The sequence below is a fragment of the Eimeria tenella genome, genomic scaffold (assembly GCF_000499545.2).
Source record: "Eimeria tenella Houghton genomic scaffold, Eth_scaff4, whole genome shotgun sequence".
Taxonomy (NCBI): Eukaryota; Apicomplexa; class Conoidasida; order Eucoccidiorida; family Eimeriidae; genus Eimeria; species Eimeria tenella.
In genome coordinates this window covers 172,393-197,752 of record NW_013543334.1, presented here as the reverse complement: position 1 = coordinate 197,752, position 25,360 = coordinate 172,393, and the positions used below count along the sequence as shown (strand labels likewise).

General features: G+C 51.6%; 3 protein-coding genes across 3 annotated transcripts, besides 1 other annotated feature; 2 read left to right on the top strand and 1 right to left on the bottom strand.

Moving 5' to 3' along the window:
- Window positions 1–755: 755 nt before the first annotated feature.
- Window positions 756–2,037, top strand: ETH_00034560 (MGC84934 protein, related; the record flags this gene model as incomplete). The annotated part of the gene is made up of 3 exons (XM_013376744.1): window positions 756–1,154; window positions 1,429–1,682; window positions 1,833–2,037. 3 exons carry the CDS (start codon window positions 756–758, stop codon window positions 2,035–2,037), a joined length of 858 nt encoding a protein of 285 aa, XP_013232198.1.
- A 965-nt stretch (window positions 2,038–3,002) lies between these two features.
- ETH_00034555 (Cyclin-like kinase 3 a) lies at window positions 3,003–4,205 on the bottom strand (the record flags this gene model as incomplete). The annotated part of the gene is made up of 1 exon (XM_013376743.1): window positions 3,003–4,205. The coding sequence occupies one exon, from the start codon at window positions 4,203–4,205 to the stop codon at window positions 3,003–3,005; it is 1,203 nt and encodes a 400-aa protein (XP_013232197.1).
- A 4,544-nt stretch (window positions 4,206–8,749) lies between these two features.
- Window positions 8,750–14,502: a repeat region.
- A 612-nt stretch (window positions 14,503–15,114) lies between these two features.
- ETH_00034530 (uncharacterized protein) lies at window positions 15,115–17,157 on the top strand (the record flags this gene model as incomplete). Its single annotated transcript, XM_013376742.1, has 4 exons — window positions 15,115–15,474; window positions 15,600–16,023; window positions 16,286–16,657; window positions 16,826–17,157. The coding sequence occupies 4 exons, from the start codon at window positions 15,115–15,117 to the stop codon at window positions 17,155–17,157; spliced, it is 1,488 nt and encodes a 495-aa protein (XP_013232196.1).
- Window positions 17,158–25,360: the final 8,203 nt, after the last annotated feature.

Below are 25,360 nucleotides of genomic sequence, written 5' to 3'. Positions count from 1 at the left end.
TCAATCGAAAGGTGGACCCAAACATTCGACAAACATCGCCAAGCAGGGAAAATGACAGTTGGCAAGACTTCCAGTAACGCAGCTCCATTAAAGCGTAGTTGGGCACTTGTTTTGATTTGATCTTTACTTTTCTTCGTAAAAAGTCAGTATCTTCTTCGAGTTAATCTAGCAACGAGCAAGCGATTGCCAGCAGAAATACTTTTCTTCAGGGAACCCACGGAAGCTCGAGCTGGCGATCCCAGCCACATTCAGTAAATGGAGGCATGGACGCATATTGAGTGTATTATTTTGAAAACTTGCATCTCTATTTTTGAGCATCATATTTGGGCAGATAACGCTCGCAAACACATTCATCTACTGCTTATCTCCAGATATTGTTGCATGCAGCCTCAAGAAACCCTCTGGATCTATGATTACGTGCTACTTTTTTTTACATACCAGTGGAAGCCATCATTAAGATGCAGTAAGTGTAAGAGACTTCAAGGAGAAGATCACGAATGGGTTACCAGTTCCTGGTGTGTTTGCTTTGGAACGGCTACCGATGAAAACGCCCTCAGAGAGGCAGATGCGATAGGAATTAATCTGAGGCAGTCTGTGCACTTTGTGCAATTTTTTACATCTTTTGTCCTCACATTCTATCTTTCCGCTTGCTGCCTGTTTTACTGTCCCCGTTGAGTTTTTGCGATGGCTTCGTGACTCTCTTCTTCGCCCAAATTTCTTCATCTTCTCCCTCTTACGTAGCGTTTAGAAGCGAAATGGCAACCGAAGAGATTCCTGTTTTTCTTCCTGGAGACTACTGCCCCCTCATTCAACAGTCGGAAGGCACATCAGCAGAGGCGGCAGTTGCAGCCTCGGCCTCCGCGTCCGCCGCAGCGGCTACAGCTCGCTCATTCCAGTGGAGCGCGGTCTATGTGCACCCGTCACACCCTTCTGGGAAGGACGAAACTCAGAATCATGGACCTGAGTCGGCAGTCGAGGTAGAGGAGGCGGGGCCCTGCGTCAAAGCCAGAACGGCCTCCATGATGTTGCCCAAACACGTCTTGCCACCTCACGGGCCCACTTATGTTTGCATCAGCACAAACAACAGATATTGTCCGCGAGTTGGTGACATAGTTGTGGGCATCATTAGCTCCAAGGGCTCAGAGTACTACGGCGTACGCACACCTTTTGGAATCCATACTCTACATGGCAGCCTCCAGCGCACGTAGCTAAGTTCTCGTTTTATGGCTCCTCAGGGCTTCTACTTCGGCTTTTGAATTAATATGCTTTTGTTCATCAGCGAAATTCGGCAGCCACAAAGCAGCACTGCGATCACTAGATGTTAATTGTGCTAAAGTGAAGAATGGGATTACGAATAGTTCGACTTCGAAAGCAACGAGTTGATTTATTTCGTTTTTTACTGTTTGCCGCTGCTGCTTTTATGTTTAGGTGAATATACGAAGTGTTGGCCCGGCCCGCCTAGCAACTGTGGCGGGTTTTGAAGGTGCGACTCGACGCAGCAAACCGCAACTGAGCGTTGGCTCAGTATTGCTGGTGCGCGTGTCCCATCTGTCGCCGCTGCTGGGTGCAGACGTCACCTGCTGCAGCAGCAGCTGCAGCAAACCGTGGACCAGCAATGAAAAGCTCCTCGGAGAGCTCAGAGGAGGTGTCATCGTCGAGGTTGCAATCCCTTTCGCACTCACGTGAGGTCGCTGCTGTCGGTGCTTGTGCTGGCGCCTTTAAGTGCAGCCATGTTTGCCGTTTGCTGTTGTTCCAGTTAAGTGCTACTGCTTGTGGATGCAATGACTGGCCCTCATGGGGACCAAGTACCTGTGTACTATGTGTTGTCGCAGCTTGCTTTGCCACGACAGTCTGGTGCTGCAGTTGTTAGGCTCCCGACTGCCCTTCGAAATTGCTGTTGGACTCAACGGGCGCGTGTGGCTCCGCGCTGAAACTCCTACCTTTAGCATGAGAGTGGCCAACTGCATCACTGCCGCAGCGGCTGGAAAGACCCCGGCAGTTCTGCAGGCCATCGTCGATGCTGTCCTGCAGCAATGAAAACAGTTCTAGGGTCTCTCACTCCGCAGCACAGTAGCTTCGGCAAAAGGAAAGGGCAAGGTGTCGTTTGCTGGGGTGGCGGCCACCGCAGCGCACAGGCCGAGCTACAATCATATCCATTTAGAATATACAGGCGTAGTGGGCTGCCCGCAAGCCTGTCCGCGCATCTGTCAAGCATGCAGCAGCATGGCTTGGAGAGGCCGACAGAAATTGTGTGCCGATCACCCCCCCCCAACACCTCCACTGGTTTATTTCCAATCAAGTTACTTCGTTAGTTTCGTAGGCTACCCGTGCAGCAGACCCACCGCGGCTCATACACAGCAGCACGCATTACACTATTGCTATCCGCCTTTTTGCGCCCTCGGTACATTTCCGAGAGACAGGCGCTAGCCTAGATGGTTAATACCAGCTGCCAACTTAGACCCAGCAGGGTTTTCGCGCACTGCGCCATAATTAGCACACCCACGCTATCGTTGAGATGGACGGATTCCATGGTTGAAACCCGCAGATACAAATATTCGTGGGAGTTCGTTTTGTATGAACCCAAGACGTTTACCCAATATGTACCATACAATAAAGAGGAGACTGAACAGTAAGAACTAACTTCGTGCATATGTGGTGGTACGGTCGGGTGCAAAGGGCAAGGCGGTTGCCTCTTCCTCTCCGTTCCCTTCCGCGGCCACCTGTGTAATCACTACAATCTGACCGCTTCCTGCCCACGATCAGGAAGCGGCCGCTTCGTCGCTGAACTCAGCCATCCATCTTCATCCCTGAGACCAGGCAAAGCCCAAAGGCCTTGTCGTGCCTTCCCCACAACCACAGGCATGGAACGCGATTGGGTATTCACGTTTGCCCTATCCAAACACAAAACAGATACATCACCCGAAATCTCCTATCCCTAGCACACCTAGGCGAGGAGGAGGCATCACGCAGCAGCAGCGCCTCCTCTCAAGTTCATGCTCCACTCAGCGCAGTGATGGTTGTGCGGCCTCACTGGCCCCACAGCTAGAAACTTGACTGCGGTCAGAATCCAATGGCCCTCGAACTATGCAGTCCTTGCCCTCTACCTCGCACATCTGTACTGCGGGGACGGACTGCACGTCGTCAGCTGCACGCTTAACTAACTGTCCCGTGGAGCACCAACCGCCGCTGCTGTTCGCTGATTCTTCCCGCTGCATTGGGGGGGACTTTGTCGCAGCAGACGCTTCGGGTGTGCATGGTGGCGACACTGACTGGGAACTACCTGAGCAACATCCAGTCGACCCAGACGAAGAAGGGGAGCAACAAGTGTTCACGCATTGCTGCTGCAGCGCCTCCCCACTGCTGCTCGTGCAAGACAGTTGCCCAGGAGCATCGCTACTGCTGTTGCCATCACCGTTGCCGCTGGGTCCCTCAACCGGAGCCGCAGAGTGCTGATGCTGGTTGTTATTCCAGCCAAGTGCACGGGGTCTACCCGTCGCCGCAAAAGGGGAGTCCAAGACGAGTTTAAAGTACTTGTCAAATTCACACGGCATGACGTGCAACCTGAAGTGCAGCATACGTAGTAGCGTCGCTTCTAGGTGGTTCATCTCCTGCAGGGGCAAACCCCCAACTTTCGCGTAGTACGCGTTCGAGTAGAATGTGTCGTCCGCAAATTTGACGGCAACCATTAGAGCTGTGACCGCCAGACGGTGCAGGTTGAGGGGACACAGCCAAACATGATTGTTCATTTGGAGCAGCCGGTCAATGTAGACCAGAGCCAGCACAAAACACTCCCCACTGCACTGAAAAAAACGGGCCAGACGTTCCAAGTAGTCAGGCATGCTTATCATAGGCTCTGTGGCGCTGAGGAAGCATGGGGCTCCGCATCCTTCGGAGCTGTTCTGCATCCCGAGGTGCTGTAAAAGAGAAGCTACTGAAGCAACAATGGACGCGTCAGCCGCAGACACCTCAAACAAAGGCTTCCTCGAGGGACCTCGACCACCCGCAACTGCAGCGCAACTGCAGTTTGAGCAGCGGCGGCAGTTCGCCTCATGGGAGCAGTCTCGGGATGCCTCCAACATTCGTGACGCATGGACCCCATCCCGTGTCTCCGCGTGGCCGAAACCATGCCGTAGAGGGTTGGCTGTGGGGACCCCTTCAGCATGCAAGGGAGCCCGCACCCCGACGGCCACAGCTGGTGGGGTCATCACCTACAAGTGGTGAGAATGGTTTTTTGGCGGCTTGAACCAGAACAGTGGAAGCTGTCTAGTGAAGACTCATCAGATCCAACTAATAAAACGAACCTTGCAAGGAGGGAACAACTTCTATGCCTCCACCGAAAAGGTTCCAGCTGGCGGTGTTATGCAATGTGCCGTACACAGGTGCAAGCAGTCGAACTATAAGGGAACACGCAAAGGATCCAAACGGCACTCTAAATCAAAATTTTCTAACGCAGTGCACGTGGAAGCAAGAAGAATACTGCTTGAAACCCACAGTCGCTCGAATTTCGTGAACATATGAGCAACTGTTACACTTCAGGCGAGCCATTTCATGGACGCGATGTCACGTTAAATGCAGCGACCTCTTTGTAGCAATTCGCAATTCAAATCCTACTAGTTTCCTTAGTTCCGCGGCGACGGCGTCTCCTGGCCCCTTCTAGGCCCCCAGTCAGCCTGCAAGGAATTCCTGGGTCGAAAAAGATCGTTAGGGAAGAAAAATGAGACAAGCAGGAGGATAAAGAAGCTTCTACAGAAGGAGATGATGCACATATGCAGAAATAAGAGGCTCCGTGACAATGAAGCCCGTCTCCGTCAGGTCAAAAACAGGTGTCTATACCCCAGAATGTGCTGCAGTACGGCAGAGTACACGGGAGCGGCAAGGAGAGAACGAACTGAGCGCCGCCAGCCAGAGAAAAACCTGGTATGTGTGACGCCAACAAAGAAGTGAAACAAGTTAATTCAAAGGAAAGCAGGAGGCAGCAACCACGTCGCCCCCTTCGTGCCTGCGGATTGCACAAACGGAAGGCACACCCGAGAGGGAATCACGGGTTCAGCCAGCAGCCGTGCTGCTGGTGATAAATATATACAAATGAGCTGCTAATCTGGCTAAACCCCACAACGAACTCCCGCTGACCTCCCACAGAATCTCCCCGCAACACAGCATGGGCTGGAATGGAGGGCATGCGAGGGGAAACCGACAGAGCTTCGCGACGGTTTGCTGTCACTGGTTGCCTTTATCCCAGTTTCTGGCTCTACCTGTAGCTTTGCACCAAGTAAAACTTTATTTTTTCTGTTGATACTTGAGGCTGAACATTGCTTTATTGTTGTGGATTGTTTTATAGCAGATCCTTTAACGCACTTGCTCCTGGGATGCTGCAGACCGCTGCCTGGCCTGCAAGCTGCTCCGTACAAAATAACATTTTGAGGATCGGAAAAGCGGATAGGGCCTGCCGATTATTGTACACACAGATTCTACATAACTATGCATGGATTATTCTTGTGTAGGCAGCACACTTCGGCAGGTAATGAGGTGGTGCTGAGGTGCCGTATAGGCCTTGTGCACAACGTGGCCGATGCAGCACTTCTAAATACCGAAAATGAGGTGCCTGAAATGACAACTTACTGGGGTTTTACATATTATCTGGATGCAGTGAATGGGTGGGGGCACCAGGCAGGTCTGTAGGAAGTACTGCTTCATGGCACGCTTCACATGGCATCCCTTGACCGCTGGCGTGAATGCTCCGCTATTTTGGGGAAAGAACTGGTCTTAAATAAAGTTTTAGAGCGACAAGTAATGTTTTGATGTCTCTTTGCGTAGTATATGTAGTGGTGCCCTCTAAAGCTTCATCCAAATTGTACTCTTCAGGGATGTTGGGCTTGTACAGAGACAGTTGAAGAGCCTGAGCTCCTATCTCTGTAACTTTCACTCTCTGCAATGTTTTCACTTACATCTTCTGATAGTTTTGGCGGCATAACTCATCAAAAGGAAATTAAAAGAATGATATTCCGAGAAGCAAAGGAATTGCAGGAAAAGCCTTGAGGGAGTTCCTTCAGCGTCTGCACTGCAGATTATTGGGCATACCCGCAGATAAGAGTCAACGGCAGAGGTTGAAGGACCCGCAGTGTCTTCAACAATAAGTAGCTACACCGAAGCCTCAAGTGCGCAATTTTCCTGTGGAAGCACGAAGCGCTATGTTCTGCCCACTGTTTTTTTTTTTTCCATAGATTGCAGGCCCCTGTACAGTAACACGGTCTCTGATCGAAACGTATATAGTTTATGGTCTCCTTCTGAGACCTTCCTTACTAGCTAGCGCCTTGCCCATTTTTACTATCCTTCATACTAAGGAACACGAGATGACGGGACCAACCATTTCAATTCAGGACAAGCAACTCACTCTTCACTGGAAAATGCCGACCACGCTGTGGGCTCTAGACTTTCATCTACAGTGCATTCTATCCTAGGCGTCGGCAAAATATCACAGTTTGTGCTGAAGTCCAGGGAAACTTTGGATCATAATCGCATAAGCTGGTCGTCTCAGGTTCCTAATCATAGGGGTACCATTGCCTGTTTGGAAAATTTGGATCATCTTCTTGTTTCTGCTGCCTTTCCTGAACTCCGAATACTTGTCAAGCTGCCGCCGGCAGCAGTCGATAAGGTCTGTGTGAGATTGACAAAATACTCCCTTCACACGATTCAGTAGCATTAGTAGAATAAGGAGAGTAGCAAACAGAGGCAGCAGCTAGTATATTAGCGGCGATGGCTATGCTTGCAACTTCACCTGCAGCCGTAGGCAACAGTAGCGACTGTGGAGACAACAGCGGGATAAAATCGCACTAACAGCAACAACGACAGCGGCAAAAATAGCAGCAGAACAAACGCAGCACCACCAAAAGCAAACAGAGTATACGCAGCAGCCACATCGACATGCTGAACAAGCACGGTAGTAACAGCAAAAAATAGAGCATATCTGAGCGACTGACACTTTTTCTATGTCCGCTGGCCTAGCACTGTAGCCGGATCCGTACTGTACAACGTCGCATTGTGATCCGAATCTCCCCACAAAGCCACACAGGTGATAAGGATTCATCCTGGGCAGCTTCCGCTGCTCTCGAGCATACCGAGCTCAACGCCTGGCTGCAGCAGGAGGCCCAGAAGGTAGCCTCGCAAGTACTCAAAGACCTCCATGGGCAAGGCTGTCCCCAGACGGCTTACCCGGTGGGCTACCACCCAAACCGACAAAATGTCCTTCAGATCACACTATTACGAGGCCAGCTGCCTACGAAAGCATTCGCATACTGCATGCCGCCCAATCAGTTCAATGTCCACAAGAAAGAAAGAGCTAAGCTATGAGCTAGTAGGTGAGGCACATCCTATTTATTCTCCCATTTGTGCTCCAGCCATCATGACTGACACGCTTGGTGATGTTTTGAGCAAACGGACAAATCGCATACTGTTGGATTTTCAAGGCATAAACCCACTTACAATTACCCTTGATTTTCATGTTCCTTTCAACCGAACCACGAAAAAGTAGTGGGAAGAACTTCCTATTTTTCCACGGTCCATTTTTAGGCTGGCCTCCATCAAATCCGAATGGTCCACTGAACGGCAGTTTTCCGCTCATCCCTGGGACTCTTCGAGTATAAAGTTATGTTTTCCAGCGTCAAGCTCTCTCCTGTTCTTTTCAAGGTGAATTTAACATTTTTTCAGGCTTTTACGATCACATGGTGTCAATGTTTACCGTGGCGGTGTGCTGATCTAGAGTCTCAGCGTCGCTACATACCATCAGCTCCTGCGGTGAATTTACGACATTCTCAAAAGTCAGTCCTATGGTCCCCAAATACAATTCCGTGAAAAGAAGAGCATGTCAGCTTTGATTGCACTGTAAAAGTCCAGAGTATAAAGGCCGAAGCAGACAACGAACAAACGCTTTTTGCATAGCCAGAGGCGTTGTGTAGAGCACGGGCACTACAATAAGACTTGCTGGTTACCTATAGAGAAGATAGCTAGCTAGCGACCTCCAAGAGGTCGCAACACTGGAGGAGGACAGGACCCTCTTACTAGGATCAAAGTGAGACAATTTCTCCGCGGATTAACATGCATACACTAGAGGTGCCTATAAATGCGTGGAGACTGGGGCTGGCGATAGCGCCGGCATCATTGCAGGCCTCCTCCCCACAGGGCCTAGGAGGCGAGAACCCCGAGAGGGTTTTAGAGATAACAGATTTTGGGAAAACTAAAAATAACTGTATTTCGTTCTACTTAGGCTACTGTTTCAGGGAAATGGGCCATCGTTAGGTGCTGATCATAGGCCCCTACTCGAGGGGGCAGGTAGCAGCGTTGTAGTGCGCGGCGCCTACTGCTGGGACTACGCTGTTTCCTGTCCCTCTACAGGTCTACATTCTACACCTAGATTAGCCCCATTTCTCGGTCTCTACCGCTTGTTCCCGTCGAAATACGACGATTCACGATGTGTGTGTGTTCACTGTCTTCGATTCGCTCCCTTCTCGGAGCTTACCCCCTAGACCCTAGGGGGGAGAGGTCGCATTGGTGCCGGCGCTATCGCCTGCCCCAGTCTCCACACGATTTCCGCACAATTCACGTTTTCACTAGAACTCACTAACGGTTTCCTCATTTTTTCATGTATTGGGGGGGCTTTGTCCCCCTCCAGTGTCGCGGCCCCTTGCAGGTCGCTAGCTAGCTATCATCCCTAGGACACTAGTCAGCCCCATTGTAGTGTCTCAGCACTACAACTTCCCCCCTTGCCGGACTGAAGAGACCTGTCCCAAACGCGTTATTTTTGCTTTTGCAATCTCTGTGCTTTCCAAAGCTGCCGTGGTGAGCGCGCGCGGTGCGCAGCGCTCCCTCCCCGCTCCTCATTGAAGGGGTGCTCGTGCTGGAGGAGCTGGAACGTGGCGGACCCGTACTTCTACGCTTCGGAAGAACCCAAGTTGTTTCGAGCCTGAAGACGTCTTCGTTGGCAGCGGCGCCAAGCGCGAAGCAAAGCCGGGCAGCCAGTAAGGTGATGTGCTGGCTCCCATGTGGCGTGATCTTCAGGGGCTCCACGCCACTTCACGAGGTACTGGGCTGCATCTCCAGAGCCGCGTTGGTCCTTAATATAGTCGACTTCGTATTCCGCTGTGGTATTTCCTGCTGCATCGTGGATAGGAGGCCAGGCAGCATCGGCTGCCGAGGAAACCAAAGCGGGAGGGCGGGGGCGGTGAGGAACTAGCTGCGAAACGTGGAAAACGTCATGGCATTCATACGTGGGAGGCAGAGCGAGACGGTAAGCGACGGTTCCTATCCGTTCGATGACTTCGAAGAGTCCACGGTAACGGGGCTCGAACTTAGGGGAGCTGTTGAAAGGCGGTAGGTGCTTGCTGCTGAGCCAGACCTTGTCGCCCACCGCGTACTCCACTGCTCGGCGCTTCGTGTCTGCGTAATACTTCTGCTGCCATTTTGCTTTCAGGATGTGGCTGTGTGCCCTGTCGCAGAGCTGTCGGAAGAGCTTAGTCATCGGGGGAGTGAGTGTAGGAGCTAGCGCGCCTACGATATCAAGGTCCGCCGCCGTCAACTGGTTCTCGCCGATCATGACCTCGAAAGGAGAGAGCTCAGTGGATGGATGACCTGTTGTGTTGTAGGCAAGTTCCAAGGCCGGGAGCAAACGCTCCCAATCGCGTTCGTCAGATTTGATATAGGTACGAAGCATCTGCTCCAGTGTGCGGTTCACTCGTTCAGTCTGGCCGTCGCTTTGGGGATGGTAGGGCGAGGACATGCACCGTTTGATGTTAAAGCGGCAGCAGAGCTTATTCCACAGATCCGACTGGAAACGGGGGTCTCGGTCCGATATAAGCGCCTCTGGAAATCCATGGTAGCGGATAAGGCGGTCTGCGAGGAGCTCCACGGTGTCTGCTGCTGTGAAAGATTTCTTTGCAGGAACGGAATGAGCCATCTTGCTGAGGGAATCGACCATGACAAGGATCGACTCGCGCCCTGTCGTTGTAAGGGGAAGATCTGTGGTGAAATCGAGGCTCACGTGCGCCCATCGACGAGAAGGGATGAGCAACTGTTGGAGAAGGCCTGCAGGCTTCTGGTTAATGGATTTTGAAGCGCGACAGTGGGTGCATGGCTCAACATAAGCGGTGGTATAGGCACGCATTCCAGGCCAGTAGTACTGCTTTCTGAGGGCCGCAAAGGTCTTTTACTGGCCTCGATGGCCTGCTGTGACATGGTCGTGATGCGAATGCAGAACGTGAGTAAGGAACTCAGGGAGCTGGGGGACGCAGATGCGCCACAGTCCATGAACGCGGATGTGCAGGTAAGGCTCTACGTAGCGAAAGGTAGATTGGCGGTGACAGAACTCGATCTGCAGAGCTTCTCCTGGTTGGTTCGCTGCGGCTTCGTAGGGAACTCGAAAAACAGGGCACTTCGAGTACGCTTGCGGCCAATGGCGCGCGTCAGGGGGACCAGCGGGTGACTTCGTTGTCATTGTAGGGGGTTCCGGCTCTGGGTCGGGTTCCTGCGGCGCAGGGGAAGGCGCAGACTGCGTGCTGTGTCGTCGAGGGCGGCGCGGGCGTATTCCGGCGAGCTCGCGATAGTTGGGAGACGGACCGCGAGAGCGGGAAGCTGCGCTCGCTTCTTCTGTTGCGAGCATCAGCGGTGCCGATGGTGTGTCGTGCGAGCAGGTGTTAGAGAGGCCGGGACGGCGAGACAAGGCATCGGCAACTTGATTGCGCGCTCTCTGAACATACGTGATGTGCAAATCCGGGAATTCTGCAAGGAAGTCTAGCCAGCGGGCGGTGCGGCCGCGCAGAGGCTTCGATGCTTGGAGTCGTTGGAGATGGGTTAGAGCTTGATGATCAGTGAAAACCGTCACCCTGGAGACACGGAGCAAGTGCGACCACTTGTCCAGCGCCGTGACCAATGCCAAGAGTTCCTGATCGTAGATTGAGTATCTCTGTTGCGTGGGGTTCATGACTTGACTGAGGAAGCCGATGGGCTTACCGTCCTGTTCAAGAACTGCTCCGACTGCGTAACCAGAGGCATCTGTGTATAACTCGAAGGGCTTCGTCGTGTCGGGGACCTGTAAGGTAGTGAAGTCTATTAAGCGCTGTTTGAGCTGCCGCACCGCTTGCGTGTGAAGCTCTATCCATTTGAAACTGACGTCTTTATGCGCTAGATCAACCAGCGGCCGAGCAACGTCAGCATACTCTGGTCCCATGAGCATGCGACAGTAATTTATGGTACCGAGAAACTGGCGCACTTGCGCTTCATTCTCCAGCACCTCCGGCCAAAGCCGGATGGCTTCGATTTTGTCTTCTGCGGGTTTGATCCCCGCAGCAGATACAGTATAACCCAAATAAGTAATGGTTTGCCTTGCAAACTTGCATTTGCGGAATTTTGGGTAAAACTGATGTCGAAGAAAAATACTTAGGACTTGTCGCAGAAGAGAGACGTGCTCAGAGAGATCAGAGCTATAGATAAGTACATCATCCAGGTACGCAATAACGCCCTCCCCCAATAAGGGTTGTAAATAGGCATTAATGTTGGCCTGGAACGTAGCGGGAGCTCCCTTAAGACCGAAGGGCATCACGTGGTACTCGAATAGCCCGAGAACGGACCGGAAGGCCGTCTTCCACCGGTCTTCCTTAGCCATACGTATTTGATGGAATCCTGCTTCCAGGTCCAAGGTGGAAAAATACTTGGCGCCTCCGAGCAGCTCCAGAATGGTCTGAATGGAAGGTAGTGGAAAATCAGGGGCTATCGTAAGCGCATTCAAGGCTTGGTAATTGACAACCATCTGCATCTTCCGCTCCCCGAAGCCATCATCACGCTTGTCCACCATGATCGTAGAAGAACAAATAGGCGATTAGGTCAGTCCAATCCAACCATATTCCGATAATTTGGCTATCTTCTGTTTGTGGAAAGCGAGCTGATTTGGGGTCATACGGTAGATTGCGGATCTCGCTGGCAGTCTTCCAGGCGCCAGGAGAATATGATGATCGTGAGGGCGCTTCGGAGGTAAGCCTTTAGGTAAGGTATCGGGGAAAACCGCCCGATACTCGTGCAGCACCTGAGCAACCTCACTTGGAATATCCTGCGCCTCAGTTGAATTGATCCATTCGTCGAATAGAGTGTGTTCGAGTTTTGCCATAGGCCAGGGAGACTCCTCGTCGCTCTCCGCTGTCACTGAGGCGGTTGAGGCCAAAGGACTACGGCAGCCGGAGGACGTGGGTTGACTCCCTATCAACGCGCAACAAAGCGCGCCTTGCCATTCATCCGAGAGTCTTAAGGGCACTGCCGAACAAGCCTCAGGCAAAGCCAGTATGAGGTGCAAACCGTGCAACGGAGTCTTGAGATCGTTAGTATCGTCCGCTGCCTGACGAACGAGCGACGTTATCCGCGCCTTGGCCTTAGTCTTCGCGCGGGACTTGTACCTCTTTGGCGGCGGGCGTAGGAATACCGCTGTCTCCTCGGATGACATACCCGCCACTTGTTTGGCCAAGATCTCGTATGTTTGCTCTGCTGGAGTCCGAGGGTGGACTACGGTGAAACTATCGCTTTGCAGCGTCGATTCACCCGTCCGAACGACTGGTAGCTCGCACCACTGGCCATTCACATAGGTTCGGAGCTTGTCAGACTGGAAGTACCAGGCCACCTTGTGTTCCGTCAGCCAATCCAAACCCAAGACTAAGTCGTAGGGAACGGGTCCCACTAGAAAGTCCTCGGAAAAACGTGTATGTCCACACCACAACATCAATCCCGTCACTACCCGATCAATGCGTAATAGTGCACCTGTAGCTATGGTGAACCTATGTTCCCTTGGTAGTCTCCGCACTTTCAGCTGCAGTCGTTCGACCAATTTGGGACTAATGAAACTTCTCGAAGCCCCAGTGTCCAAGAGAGCCTCGCAAGGACTCCCCGCAAGCTCTACGCGAAGTACCGCCGTCGCACCCGCACAGCACAACGCTCCCCCTTGATCGTAAGGCTCTTTCATGCAAGTCTCCCTCCACCAGTGTGGCACAATCTCTGTCGCGTCTGACCTATCTCCGTCTTCGTCTTCTGTCGCCTGTGCAGACTTCCTGCTGCTATTCAACGTCGCGTCCGGAGTCTCTTCACTCAGGGTCGACTCTGACCCAGACTCCCGTCGCGTTTCCGGAAGCGGCGGAGTCCCTTCCGCGCGCTCGTCGCTCTTATCGGCTCCTCCCGAAGTGCGGAGGAGTTGGTTTCCCATCTCGTGGGAGACTGGAATGGCATTGTCGCTACCGTACACATCATCCCCTTGCCATGGCTACGCGGCCTAGAACGCTCGTCTCCACCCACGCCTAGGCCCGCACGTTTGATCGTTCCGTCTTCTCAGTGCTAGGACGGATGAGTGCTCTACTGCCCTTGTCCACCTGCTCAGGCCGGCTTCGTTCATACGTAGGACAGTCCCGAGCATAGTGTCCGACACCGCCGCACTTCTTGCAGATTTCCCCTGGACGTCTGGTACGTTCCCCTTTGCTAGGGCAGGCACGTGCAGGATGTCCGCGGCCCTGACACTCAAAGCAGTTAGCGCGGGTTCCCCCAGAACGATTTTCAATTTCCTGGCTCCCACTAAGTCCCATAGCTTGGGCGGCCTCGCTAATGGCGCGGTTGATCCTTTCTCGGAGTTCCAGCACACTCTGCTTGGGCTCGTGAATCCGCGCTGCGGCGGTTGCCGCTTGCTCCCACGACTGGTATTTCACGTGTCCGTTATTGGTGATTAGGAGATGGAGATCTGTCGGTAGTCCAGCACAATAGTAGTCCGCGATTTCGTCGGGGGCTAGACCCAAACCCCGTTCTGCCGCCGCCGCAAACTGATCGGTGTATTCCTTTGGGTCGCCGTTCCACCGTACCTTTGTCAACTCCGTTAACAATTGACTCTGTGACATTGTTCTGTCGAACCTCTCCAAAAGCCTGCGCCGTACTGTTGCCCAGTCACTTAGGTCGATAGTTTCCCGTAGATACATCAAATAAGTTAGAGCCGGGCCCACAAGGTGGTCTATGAGTGCATCTCCCCACTCGCGCGGTTCCAATCCCATTTGGGTTTACCGGCGCTCGATGCGCTTCAGAAAGGCCTTCATAGTGCTGCCGTCTTCAGGTAGTATAAGAGTCGTTGCGCCGGATGCTCCGGCTCCCCCTATTACCGTTCTAATCACACTCACTGCAGACTGGAATTGGTTCCAGGTGACGATGGGACTGTCCCCTGGCGTGACGTTGGGCAAAGGTGTCTCCTGCGGGGGCGCCTCCTTATGCCCAAGCGACCGCTCTGCCACGGTGGGTTTCGGAGTCGCGTGGCGGTGGTGGGCGGGTGTCCCGCTCGGCAACTTGTTGACCGACATTGTTGGAGTCTCCTGTGGTGTGGGACCGATGACGCGTCCGTTGCGGAGCTGCATCCCTTACCGAGGAAAGATTTCTAGGTGCGTGGCATTAAAACAAGATAATTATACTCCCAAGTCCGGAAAGAATAAAGATATTAATCCCGGAACAGCCTTCAAATGTAGTGCGCGGCGCCTACTGCTGCCACTACGCTGTTTCCTGTCCCTCTACAGGTCTACATTCTACACCTAGATTAGCCCGATTTCTCGGTCTATACCGCTTATTCCCGTCGAAATACGACGATTCAGGAAGTGTGTGTGTTCACTGTCTTCGATTCACTCCCTTCTCGGAGCTTACCCCCTAGACCCTAGGGGGGAGAGGTCGCATTGGTGCCGGCGCTATCGCCTGCCCCAGTCTCCACACGATTTCCGCACAATTCACGTTTTCACTAGAACTCACTAACGGTTTCCTCATTTTTTCATGTATTGGGGGGGCCCTGTCCCCCTCCAGTGTCGCGGCCCCTTGCAGGTCGCTAGCTAGCTATCATCCCTAGGACACTAGTCAGCCCCATTGTAGTGTCTCAGCACTACAAGCGTAGTCGCAGCAGTAGGCGCTGTGCGCTACACGTGGGGGCTGCTCCGAGATCGAAATCTTTTGTTACCTGATCTGAGACTAGAAATACTATGTTTTAACGATTCACACCTAGATATCTTCGCTCGGTAGGGGATACATCTCCGCAACGGACGCATTATCGTTCCCACACAGCAGGAGACTTCTACAATGTCAGTAAGCAAAATGCAGAGCGGGACGCCGGCCCATCATTGCCATGCTACTCCGATGCCCACCGTGGCAGAGCGGCCGCATGGGGATAAGGAGGCACCCCCGCAGGTGATACATATGACCACTGTTATGCCAGGGGACAGTTCCTTCGTCACGTGGGACCAATTCCAGTCCGCTATGAGTGTGATAAGAACTGTTATAGGGGTGACCGTGGAATCGGGCGCAATGACTCCCATACTACCAGAAGACGGCAGCACTATGCAGGCCTTTCTGCTGCGCTTCGACCGCCGGTACACTCAGATGGGATTGGAGCCGCGCGAGTGGGGAAACGCACTTATTGACCACCTTGTGGCCCTGGATGTATCTACGGAGAACTATCAATCTAAGCGGCTGAGCGCAGGCTTTTAAAGCGGTTCGACAAAACAATGTCGTAGAGTCAATTGTTAACGGAGTTGGCTAAAGTACGGTGGAATGGTAACCCGAAGGAATACACAGGCCGGTTTGTGGCTGTAGCGGAGCGCGGTTTGGATGTTTCCCCCGACGAACTCGCTGACTACTACTGCACCGGGCTACCGACAGACCTCCATCTTCTAATCACCAATAACGGGCGGGTGAAATATCAGTCGTGGGAACAAGCGGCGACAGCCGCAGCATGCCTCTACGAGCCCAAGCAGAGTGTCCTGGAGCTCCGAGAAAGGAACAGTCGAGCCATTTGGGCTGCTATCCAAGCCAATGGACCTCGTCGGTGCCAGGAAATCGAAAATCGATCTGGGGGAACCTACGCGAACTGCTTTGAGTGTCAGGGTCGCGGACACCCGGCACATGTCTGCCCCGGCAAGGGGGAACGTACCAAACGTCTGGGGGAAATATGCAAGAAGTGTGGCGGGCTGAGACACTATGCTCGGGAATGTCTTACGTATAAACGACGCCGGACAGAGCCGGAGGACAAGAGCAATAGGTAGCCCACCCGTCCTAGCACTGAGAAGACGGAACGATTAAACAAGGGGGCCTAGACGTGGTTGGAGACGAGCGTTCTAGGCCGCGTAGCCATGGCAAAGGGATGACGTGTGCGGTAACAACAGGCCCTAATGCCATTCCAGTCTCCCTTGCGTGGGGAAATCAACTCCTCAGCATTGCGGAAGGAATAATTCGAGCGATGGGCACGCCGAAGGGACTCAGCCGCTTTCGGAAACGCGGTGGGAGTCGGGGTCGGCGTCGATCCTGAGTGAAGAGGCCCCGGAAGCGACGACGGATAGCAACAGGAAGCCTGGAGAGGCAATAGAAGACAGCTACAGGTCAGACGCGACAGATATTGTGCCACACTGGTGGTGGGAAACTTGCACGAAAGAGCGTTACGACCAAGGGGGAGCATTGTGTTATATGGGTACGACGGCGGTACTTCGCGTTGAGCCCGCAGGGAGTCCTTGTGAGGCCCTCTTGGACACTGGGGCTTCGAGAAGTTTCATTAGTCCTAAAACAGTCGAACGACTGCAGCTCAAGGTGGGGAGACTTCCAGAAGAGCATAGGTTCACCGTAGCTGCAGGTGAACAACTACGTATTGATCGGGTTGTGACGGGATTGACGATTTTCCGGGGACTTTTTAATGGGACTCGTTCCCTTTGACTTAGTCTTGGTTTTGCATTGGCTGACCGAACACAAGGTGGCTTGGTACTTCCAGTCCGACAAACTCCGAACTTATGTGAATGGCCAGTGGTGCGAGTTACCGATCGTTGGACTGGTGAAGCACAGCTGCAAGGTGACATTCCCACCGTAGTCCACCCAACGAACCCAGCAGAGCAAGCACATGAGATATTGGTCAAACAAGTGGCGGGTATCTCAGCCGAGGAGGCAGCTATATTCCTACGCCCGCCTCCAAGGAGGTATAAGTCCCACGCGAAGAATAAGGCGAAGGCGCGGATAACGTCGCTCGTTCGTCAGGCGGCGGCTGACACAAAGAATCTCAGGGCTCCATTGCACGGTTTGCATCTCATACTGGCTTTGCACGAAGCCGGTTCGACGGTGTCCCTAAGGTTCTCCGATTAATGGCAAGGCGCGCTTTGTTGCGCGTTAATTGGGAATCAGCCCACGTCCTACGGCTGGCGTAGTCCTTCGGCCTCAACAGGCTTGGCGGCAGCGGAGAGTGACGAGGAGTCTCCCTGGCCTATGGCAAAACTCGAGCACACTCTGTTCGACGACTGGATATTCGACAGTGGCGCAGGATATTCCATGTGAGACTGTCCAGGTGTTGCACGAGTATCGAGAGGTTTTTCCCGATAACTTACCTAAGGGATTACCGCCGAAGCGCCCTCATGAGCACCATATTCTACTTGTGCGTGGCTTCCAGCGAAATCTGCAATGTACCGTATGACCCAGATCAGCCCACATTCCACAAACAGGAGATAGCTAAATTATCGGACAGTGGTTGGATCGAATCGACCTATTCGCCTATTTGCTCTCCTACGACCACGGTAGACAAACGTGATGATGGCTCCGGGGAGCGGAAGATGCGTGTGGTTGTCAATTACCAGGCTCTAAATGCCCTCACGATAGCCCCTGATTTTCCATTTCCTCCCATTCAAACCATTCTCGAGATGCTGGGAGGCGCCAAGTATTTTTCCACTTTGGATCTTGAAGCAGGATTCCATCAAATACTTATGGCTAAGGAAGACCACTGAAAGACGGCTTTCCGGTCCGTTCTCGGACTATTCGAGTACCGAGTAATGCCCTTTGGCCTTAAGGGTGCTCTCGCTACGTTCCAGGCCAATATTAATGCCTATCTACAACCTTTATTGGGACAGGGCGTTATTGCGTACCTGGAGGATGTACTTATCTATAGTTCCGATCTCTCTGGGCACGTTTCTCTCCTGCGACAAGTCCTAAGCATTTTTCTTAGACATCAGTTCTACCCAAAATTCCACAAATGCAAGTCTGCAAGGCAAACAATTACATATTTGGGTTATATCATTTCTGCTGCGGGGATCAAACCTGCAGAAGATAAAATCGAAGCCATCCGGCATTGGCCAGAGGTGCTCAAGAACGAAACGCACGTGTGTCAGTTCCTCGGTACCCTAAATTACTGTCGCATGTTCATGGGGCCGGACTCTGCAGACGTTTCCTGGCCGCTGGTTGATCTCACGCGTAAAGACGTCAGTTTCGACTGGACAGAGCTTCACACGCAAGCGGTGCGGCAGCTCAAACAGCGCTTAATCGACTTCACTACATTACAGGTCCCTGACACCACGAAACCCTTCGAGTTATACACAGATGCCTCTGGTTATGCGATCGGAGCAGTTCTGGAACAAGATGGCAAACCCATCGGCTTCCTCAGCCAAGTCATGAACCCCACGTAACAGAGATACTCGATCTACGATCAGGATTTCTTGGCGTTGGTCATGGCACTGGACAAGTGGTCGCACTTGCTCCGTGTTTCCAAGGTAACGGCTTACACTGATCATCAAGCTCTCACCCATCTCCAACGACTCCAAGCATCGACCGCTCTCGTGGTCGGCCTGCCAACTACAGGGAGCTCGCCGGAATTCGTTCGCGACGACCTAGACGACGCAGCCTGCCGTCCGCACCTTCACCTGCGCCGCCGGAACCCAACCCAGAGGCGGAACATCCTACACCCACAACGAAGACACCAGCTGACCCGCCTGATGTCCGCCAATGGCCGCAACCTTACTCGAAGTGTCCCGTTTTTCGTGTTCCCTACAAAGCCGCAGCGAACCAACCAGGAGAAGCTCTGCAAATCGAGTTTTGCAATCGCTAATTCACCTTTCGGTACGTAGAGCCTTACCTGCACATCCGCGTTCATGGACTGTGGCGCATCTGCGTTCCACAATTCCCTGAGTTCCTTACTCAAGTTCTGCATTCACATCACATCCATGTCACAGCCGGCCATCGAGGCCAGAAAAAGACCTTTGCGGCTCTCAGCAAGCACTACTACTGGCCAGGAATGCGCGCCTACACTACTGCTTATGTTTAGTCATACACTCACTGTCGAGCGTCAAAGTCTCTTAACCAGAAGCCTGCAAGCCTTCTTCAACAGTTCCTCATCCCTTCTCGTCGGTGGGCGCACGTGAGTCTTCACTTTATCACAGATCTTCCTCTTACGGCGACAGGGCACGACTCGATTCTCGTGATGGTCGACTCCCTCAGTAAGATGGCTCATTTCGTTCCTGCAAAGAAGCCATTCACAGCAGCAGACACCGTGGAGCTTCTCGCAGACTGTCTTATCCGCTATCACAGTTTTGCACAGGTGCTCATATCGAGCCGCGATCCGCGCTTCCAGTCGGATCTCTGGAACCAACTCTGTAGCCGTTTTAACATCAAACGGTGCATGTCCTCGTCATACCATCCCCAAAGCGACGGTCAAACTGAACGGGTTAACCGCACATTGGAGCAGATGCTTCGTACCTACATCCAATCTGACGAACGCGAGTGGGAGCGTTTGATTCCGGCCTTGGGACTTGCTTACAACACAACAAGTCATTCATCCACCGAGCTCTCGTAGACACCGTGAAGCTTCTTGCAGATCGTCTTATCCGCTATCACGGTTTTCCACAGGTGCTCATATCGAACCGCGACCCCCGTTTCCAGTCGGATATCTGGAACCACCTCTGTCGCCGCTTTAAAATCACACGGTGCATCTCCTCGTCCTACCATCCCCAAAGCGACGGCCAAACTGATCGGGTTAACCGCACACTGGAGCAGATGCTTCGTACCTATATCAAGTCTGACGGACGCGAGTGAGAGCGTTTGCTTCCGGCCTTGGAATTTGCTTACAACACAACAAGTCATTCATCCACTGAGCTCTCTCCTTTCGAGGTCATGATTGGCGATAATTTGTTGATATCATAGGCGCGTTAGCTCCTACGCTCACTCCTCCGATGACTAAGCTTTTCCAGCAGCTCTGTGACAGAGCACGGAGCAATATCCTGAAGGCAAAATGGCAGCAGAAGTACTACGCAGACACAAAGCGCCGAGCAGTGGAGTATGCAGTGGGAGACAAGGTCTGGCTCAGTAGCAAGCACCTACCGCCTTTCAACAGCTGCCCTAAGTTCGAACCCCGTTACCGCTGACCCTTTGAAGTCATTGAACGCATAGGAACCGTCGCTTACCGTCTCGCTCGGCCTCCCACCTATGAATGCCACAACGCTTTTCACGTTTCGCAGCTAGTTCCCCACCGCCCCCCCTCCTCGCGATTTGGTTCCCCCGGAAGCCGACGCCGCCTAGCCTCCTATCCGCGATGGAGCAGGCAATCCAACAGAGGAGTGTGAAGTCGATTATATTTTGGACCAACGCGTCTCGGGAGATGAAGCCCAGTACCTCGTAAAGTGGCGCAGGACCCGTGAAGATCGCGCCACATGGGAGCCCGCTCACCACCTTACAGGTTGCCCCGCTTTGCTTCGCGCTCGGCGCCGCCGCCAACCAAGGCGTCTTCAGGCTCGAAACAATCTTGATCCTTCCAAGGCATAGAGGTTTGGGCCCGTCATCTTTCGCCGCCTGCAGGACGGGCGCCCTTCAACACGGAGGGGTGAGGAAGCGCTGTGCACCGCATGCGCTCACGGCGTTAGCTTTAGAAGAGCATAGAGATAGAAAAGGCAAAAAGAATGTGTTTTGGGTAGGTCTGTTCAGCCCGGCAAGGGGGGAAGTTGTAGTGCACGCGCACTACAATAGGGCTTGCTGGTGACCTATAGAGGAGATAGCTAGCTAACGACCTACAAGAGGTCGCAACACTGGAGGAGGACAGGACCCTTTTACTAGGATCAAAGTGAGACAATTTCTCCGCGGATTAACATGCATACACTAGAGGTGCCTGTAAATGCGTGGAGACTGGGGCTGGCGATAACGCCGGCACCAGTGCAGGCCTCCTCCCAACAGGGCCTAGGAGGCGAGAACCCCGAGAGGGTTTTAGAGATAACAGATTTTGGAAAAACTAAAAATAACTGTATTTCGTTCTACTTAGGCTACTGTTTCAGGGAAATGGGCCATCGTTAGGTGCTGATTATAGGCCCCTACTCGAGGGGGCAGGTAGCAGCGTAGTCGCAGCAGTAGGCGCTGTGCACTACATTAAGAGGGTAGCTAGCGGATGGCGTATAAGAGCTTAAGACACTGAAAGAGCAACGTAAGGCACTTTATCAGCAAAATAACATGTGTAAATTATAATTGTCTGTGAATACCCGAAGAATGGGGCTGGCAATAGCGCCAACGCTGGCGCGGGCCACCGTCCCACCGGGCCAGGAAAGCAGGAAACCTCAGTGGAGGGACGTTTTAGAAAAATCGGATAGAGAACTCGAAAGATGGCTGCTTTTATTGATAAATTGGTATTTTTTTCATGAGATATGTGTCGAATGTAGAGGGTTTGTCAAAGGGCGCCCTACTCGTGGGCCAGGTAGCAACGTAGTAGCAGCAGAAGGCGCTGTGCAACTACCAAATACAGTATGCATCGGTTCCTTCTAAAACTATGGAAATTGCCAACCACGCAGGTTGACCTTGCGTTTGTGCTAGACCAACAAGTACGAAATACTTTCGGTTTCTTAAGCTCCTGCGAGGAAAAGCCTGGGAAACGGGCGAACTAGCATGCTGATGTATTTGGTCTGAACTGAACCCGTAAATTAAGAAAGAGGCACGCAGCCTTGCCCAGTGCCAAGTATACGCTGGAAGGGAAGGCTGCGCTGCAATCGAGGCCTCTGTTGGCGGACGATGACAATGCGCGGTGGTCGAAGTATGCTCATGCAAAAGGCAAAACACCTGCATCGGCACGACGTAAATGCAGCGCGCGAAGGTGACATTTTAGGAGAAAATCAGGTACCCAGACTTAGAAGGAAGAAACAGCAGAATGCCTTCCTCAGGTTCCTGTGATTTGAGCAGTGCTCTAGAGGTTCAGTGGCTGTCGTGTGTGCCGCAGTTGCCTGAGCCGTTATGATTGTAGATCCCAGTGATATATTGGTACTTTTACTGTTACGGATGATGGCGCTCAAGTCAGCACAAATAATGTCGAGTGAATAGCTGTGCTTATGGGCTGCGGTGAGCACGCAGCCGTGGCAGTTAGGTCACGTGCGCACCACTGCACTCCTGCGACGCTGCGTGCTGAGTTGTGTATAAGTTTTGCACTGAGAAGTCCTTGACTGCGTGCGCCTGAGGCGGACTGCGGTTCGTGAGTTTTTGAAAAGAGGCAGCCGTCGTCTCCGGCAAACACAGGGCAGGTGGGCTACACAAACACGCCAGACAGGAACACAGCATCAGCTAGAGTGGGATCGGGAAATGCAACAGGAACTATCAGATCAAAACCTGTCCACGGAAACAGAGAGAAACAGAATGTGAATAAGTTTCAAATCCGCGTCCCCGGCAGCATCAACGAGACACTAACGAGCATCCAAGGTAGAGGACACGTATAGGCTGCATCTTCGTTTGGAAAACAGACGAGAAGCTCTCCTCAAGCAGAGCTGGACAATGAAGATCAATCTCTCTTTCCCGTGAAAACTATGGCAATAAATTTTGGGCTTCCCTAGGGAGACGGTATGTTACAGGACCTGGTCGTCTCCCACAGCACGGTCGCGCATATACTCATTCGCATTGGTGCACTTGAGTTTGGGGAAGAACGCAGCACAACATAGCACATTTCATGGATCCAAAAGTTCTATATTCGTGCTCAGCTTTGAGCCTGAAAGTAAACGTGTGTTTCACGGTCCGCGTGGCCACGGAAAGCCGCAGCCACCTGTACTAAGCGCCCTCGAGCAACTCCTTTTCGAAAGGCAGCCTTGGCAGGCTTCACAGCAGTACAAATTCCTTATACACAGTATTTGCTTCATTAATTTTATGAAGTGGCTTGAAGAACCTCAAGCATTTTGACGAATTCTTGGGAGGACTTTAAACCGCTATATTTCGGTGAAATTGCGGCCGCTCTTTGGAGGCCCTCTCATGCCGTAGCACTGCGGATTGCACTTACTTCCCTATCGCAGCATGTCAGGCTACTCCAGGCTCGCCCACGGTGCATTTGTTACCTTAGTGTGACAGTGTATTCCTTCCAAGTAGCCAGACAGTGATAGCGTCGTTCGTGTCCACGACCACGCGGCGGCGCAAGAACAGTTCACCAACCCCCTGACGGCTGCCGCGGTATCCTAGCGACTTCTGCACTAAAGGCTTCCACCTAAGTTGTGATTACATTAGAGTGCTTTTCGTCTGCACAACAAAAGCGTGTTTGTTTTCTAAACAAGTCTCCCCCTTTAGTCATGGCTGGCGAGCTGGACGCGGCTTTGGCCAAGGTCTGGCTCTCTTCGCTAAACATGCTGACGCTACACTGTTTTCTACAGGCAACGCTTGACCTAGACATTTTCCACATCTAAAACGGCGATTTCACATAGGAAATGCTATGAATAATTGCCTCGAGGGCAACTCAAGCTAATTCCCATAAATGTAGTACGGGTCATACTGGTGAAGAGCTGAGTGTTATCCATCCCTTCCTGGCGTAAAAAGCATTCGTTCGTAAAAGAAACAGATGCCAGGCCAACTGAACTCTTTTATGGTTATTTCGTCTCAAGTGATATCTCACCTACAATCACATCCATGTCCCAGCAATATGAACTTCCATAGAATTTTGGTTTCCTGTTGGGAATTTCTTTTGTCGTCGAAATTGTAATGGGATTATTACTAGCATCTAGATGTACTAGTGAAATGTCAGATACCTTTGCTAGTGCACAACATAATAATGGAGAGGTGTCTTTCGGTTGGGAATTTGGGTTCCAACATTCAACTGATGTATCTTACTATTTATTTCTTCATATTCTTCGAGTTCTAGTAATGAGTAGTTATGCCTATCTAAGTGTGACATGGATTACTGGATTTATTATCTACTTTACTTATATTGCAACAGGATTCTTAGGCTATCTCTTTAATAAAGGTTCTATTATTTAACTAAATATAAAAATATGAGATAACTTTATAGCTTGCACATAAAATTTTAATTGTGAAAGTAATGTTAACAATGGAATATTTTGGAGCACGAACTTTGGTCCGAAAGTAAACGCTAAACCTTACCATGCAAAAGAGCGTATACTGATAAAAGCTCCGTGGTATCGCGGGCCTGGTGTCACAGAAGCCTTTTAACCATACATGAGATCGCGTATCTGGACCAAGAGAAGCTTTGGTATAACTATATTAAAGGAACTTGACAGGCAATAAAATATGAATTCTGTTACAACAGCAACAAGTGCTACTAGATAAATTGGTTAGAAAAAGCTACTATTTTCACCAAAAAGACCAGGCATAACAAGAAAGAAAATCACGATTGCACCATGTACTGTGAATGCTGGGTTCTAGAAATTTTGATTCCCTAATACAACAACACGCAAACCAGAAGGGCATTTTTTTAATCACTAGAGCTCGAAGGATATGAAGAAATAGACAGAATAATACGCAGGACGTTTCAGTTGCATTTAGGAATCTAGATTACCAACCGAAAGACGCCTCTCAAATAACAGGTTGTACACTAAAAGGCAAGTGACATTTCACTAGCATATCTTTTTGCTAGTAATTATTCTGCTACAGTTTGGATAATAAATTAAATTCTTAATTGGAAACCAAAATTCCAAAGGAAGTTCAATTTGTTAGATAATGTGGTAGGTGAGATCTACACGATGATTTTAGGTCTTCAGTGGAATCTATTCAGAGGATAATTTTACAAAAATGCCTTCAAAGAATATAAACTTTCTAAAGACATACAGTAACCTCTCCGGCATTTTCCATCTCCCTCTCGCTGGCCCATCGCAGTGCTCTTAACCAAACCAAATTAGAGGCTTTGCCGCCAGACCAAAAACAACGAAAGTAGGCCATTCTTTTGCGCCATAGTATAGAGCTATATGTAGGTCGGCATAGCTAGCTGCACGTTAGCCAGAACAAGGCAGTATAAGAAGAATTCATGCCTGTGGACACAAGAAAGTGCGGGACCGCTGGCTTAGACGCCGCGTCTTATATTCTCTCCAAGTCATTGTAAGACAAGATTCCAGCATCCGCTCCTGACTGCCTTGGCTGCTAAGTGTTTCACGAAAAACATGATGCAACGTGAAGAGACAGACTAAATGACCACTGACGTGTTGGATTTGTGCCAGTTACTAACCTCTTCGCCGAAGAGGCTGACAGCTCAGCATCCATACCAACACTGTTAAAATTACATTTTTAATTCGGGAAATGCTAAAACAGAGGCGCCAGCGGGCGGATGGCGGCCAGCCACCCGTTTTGCATCTAT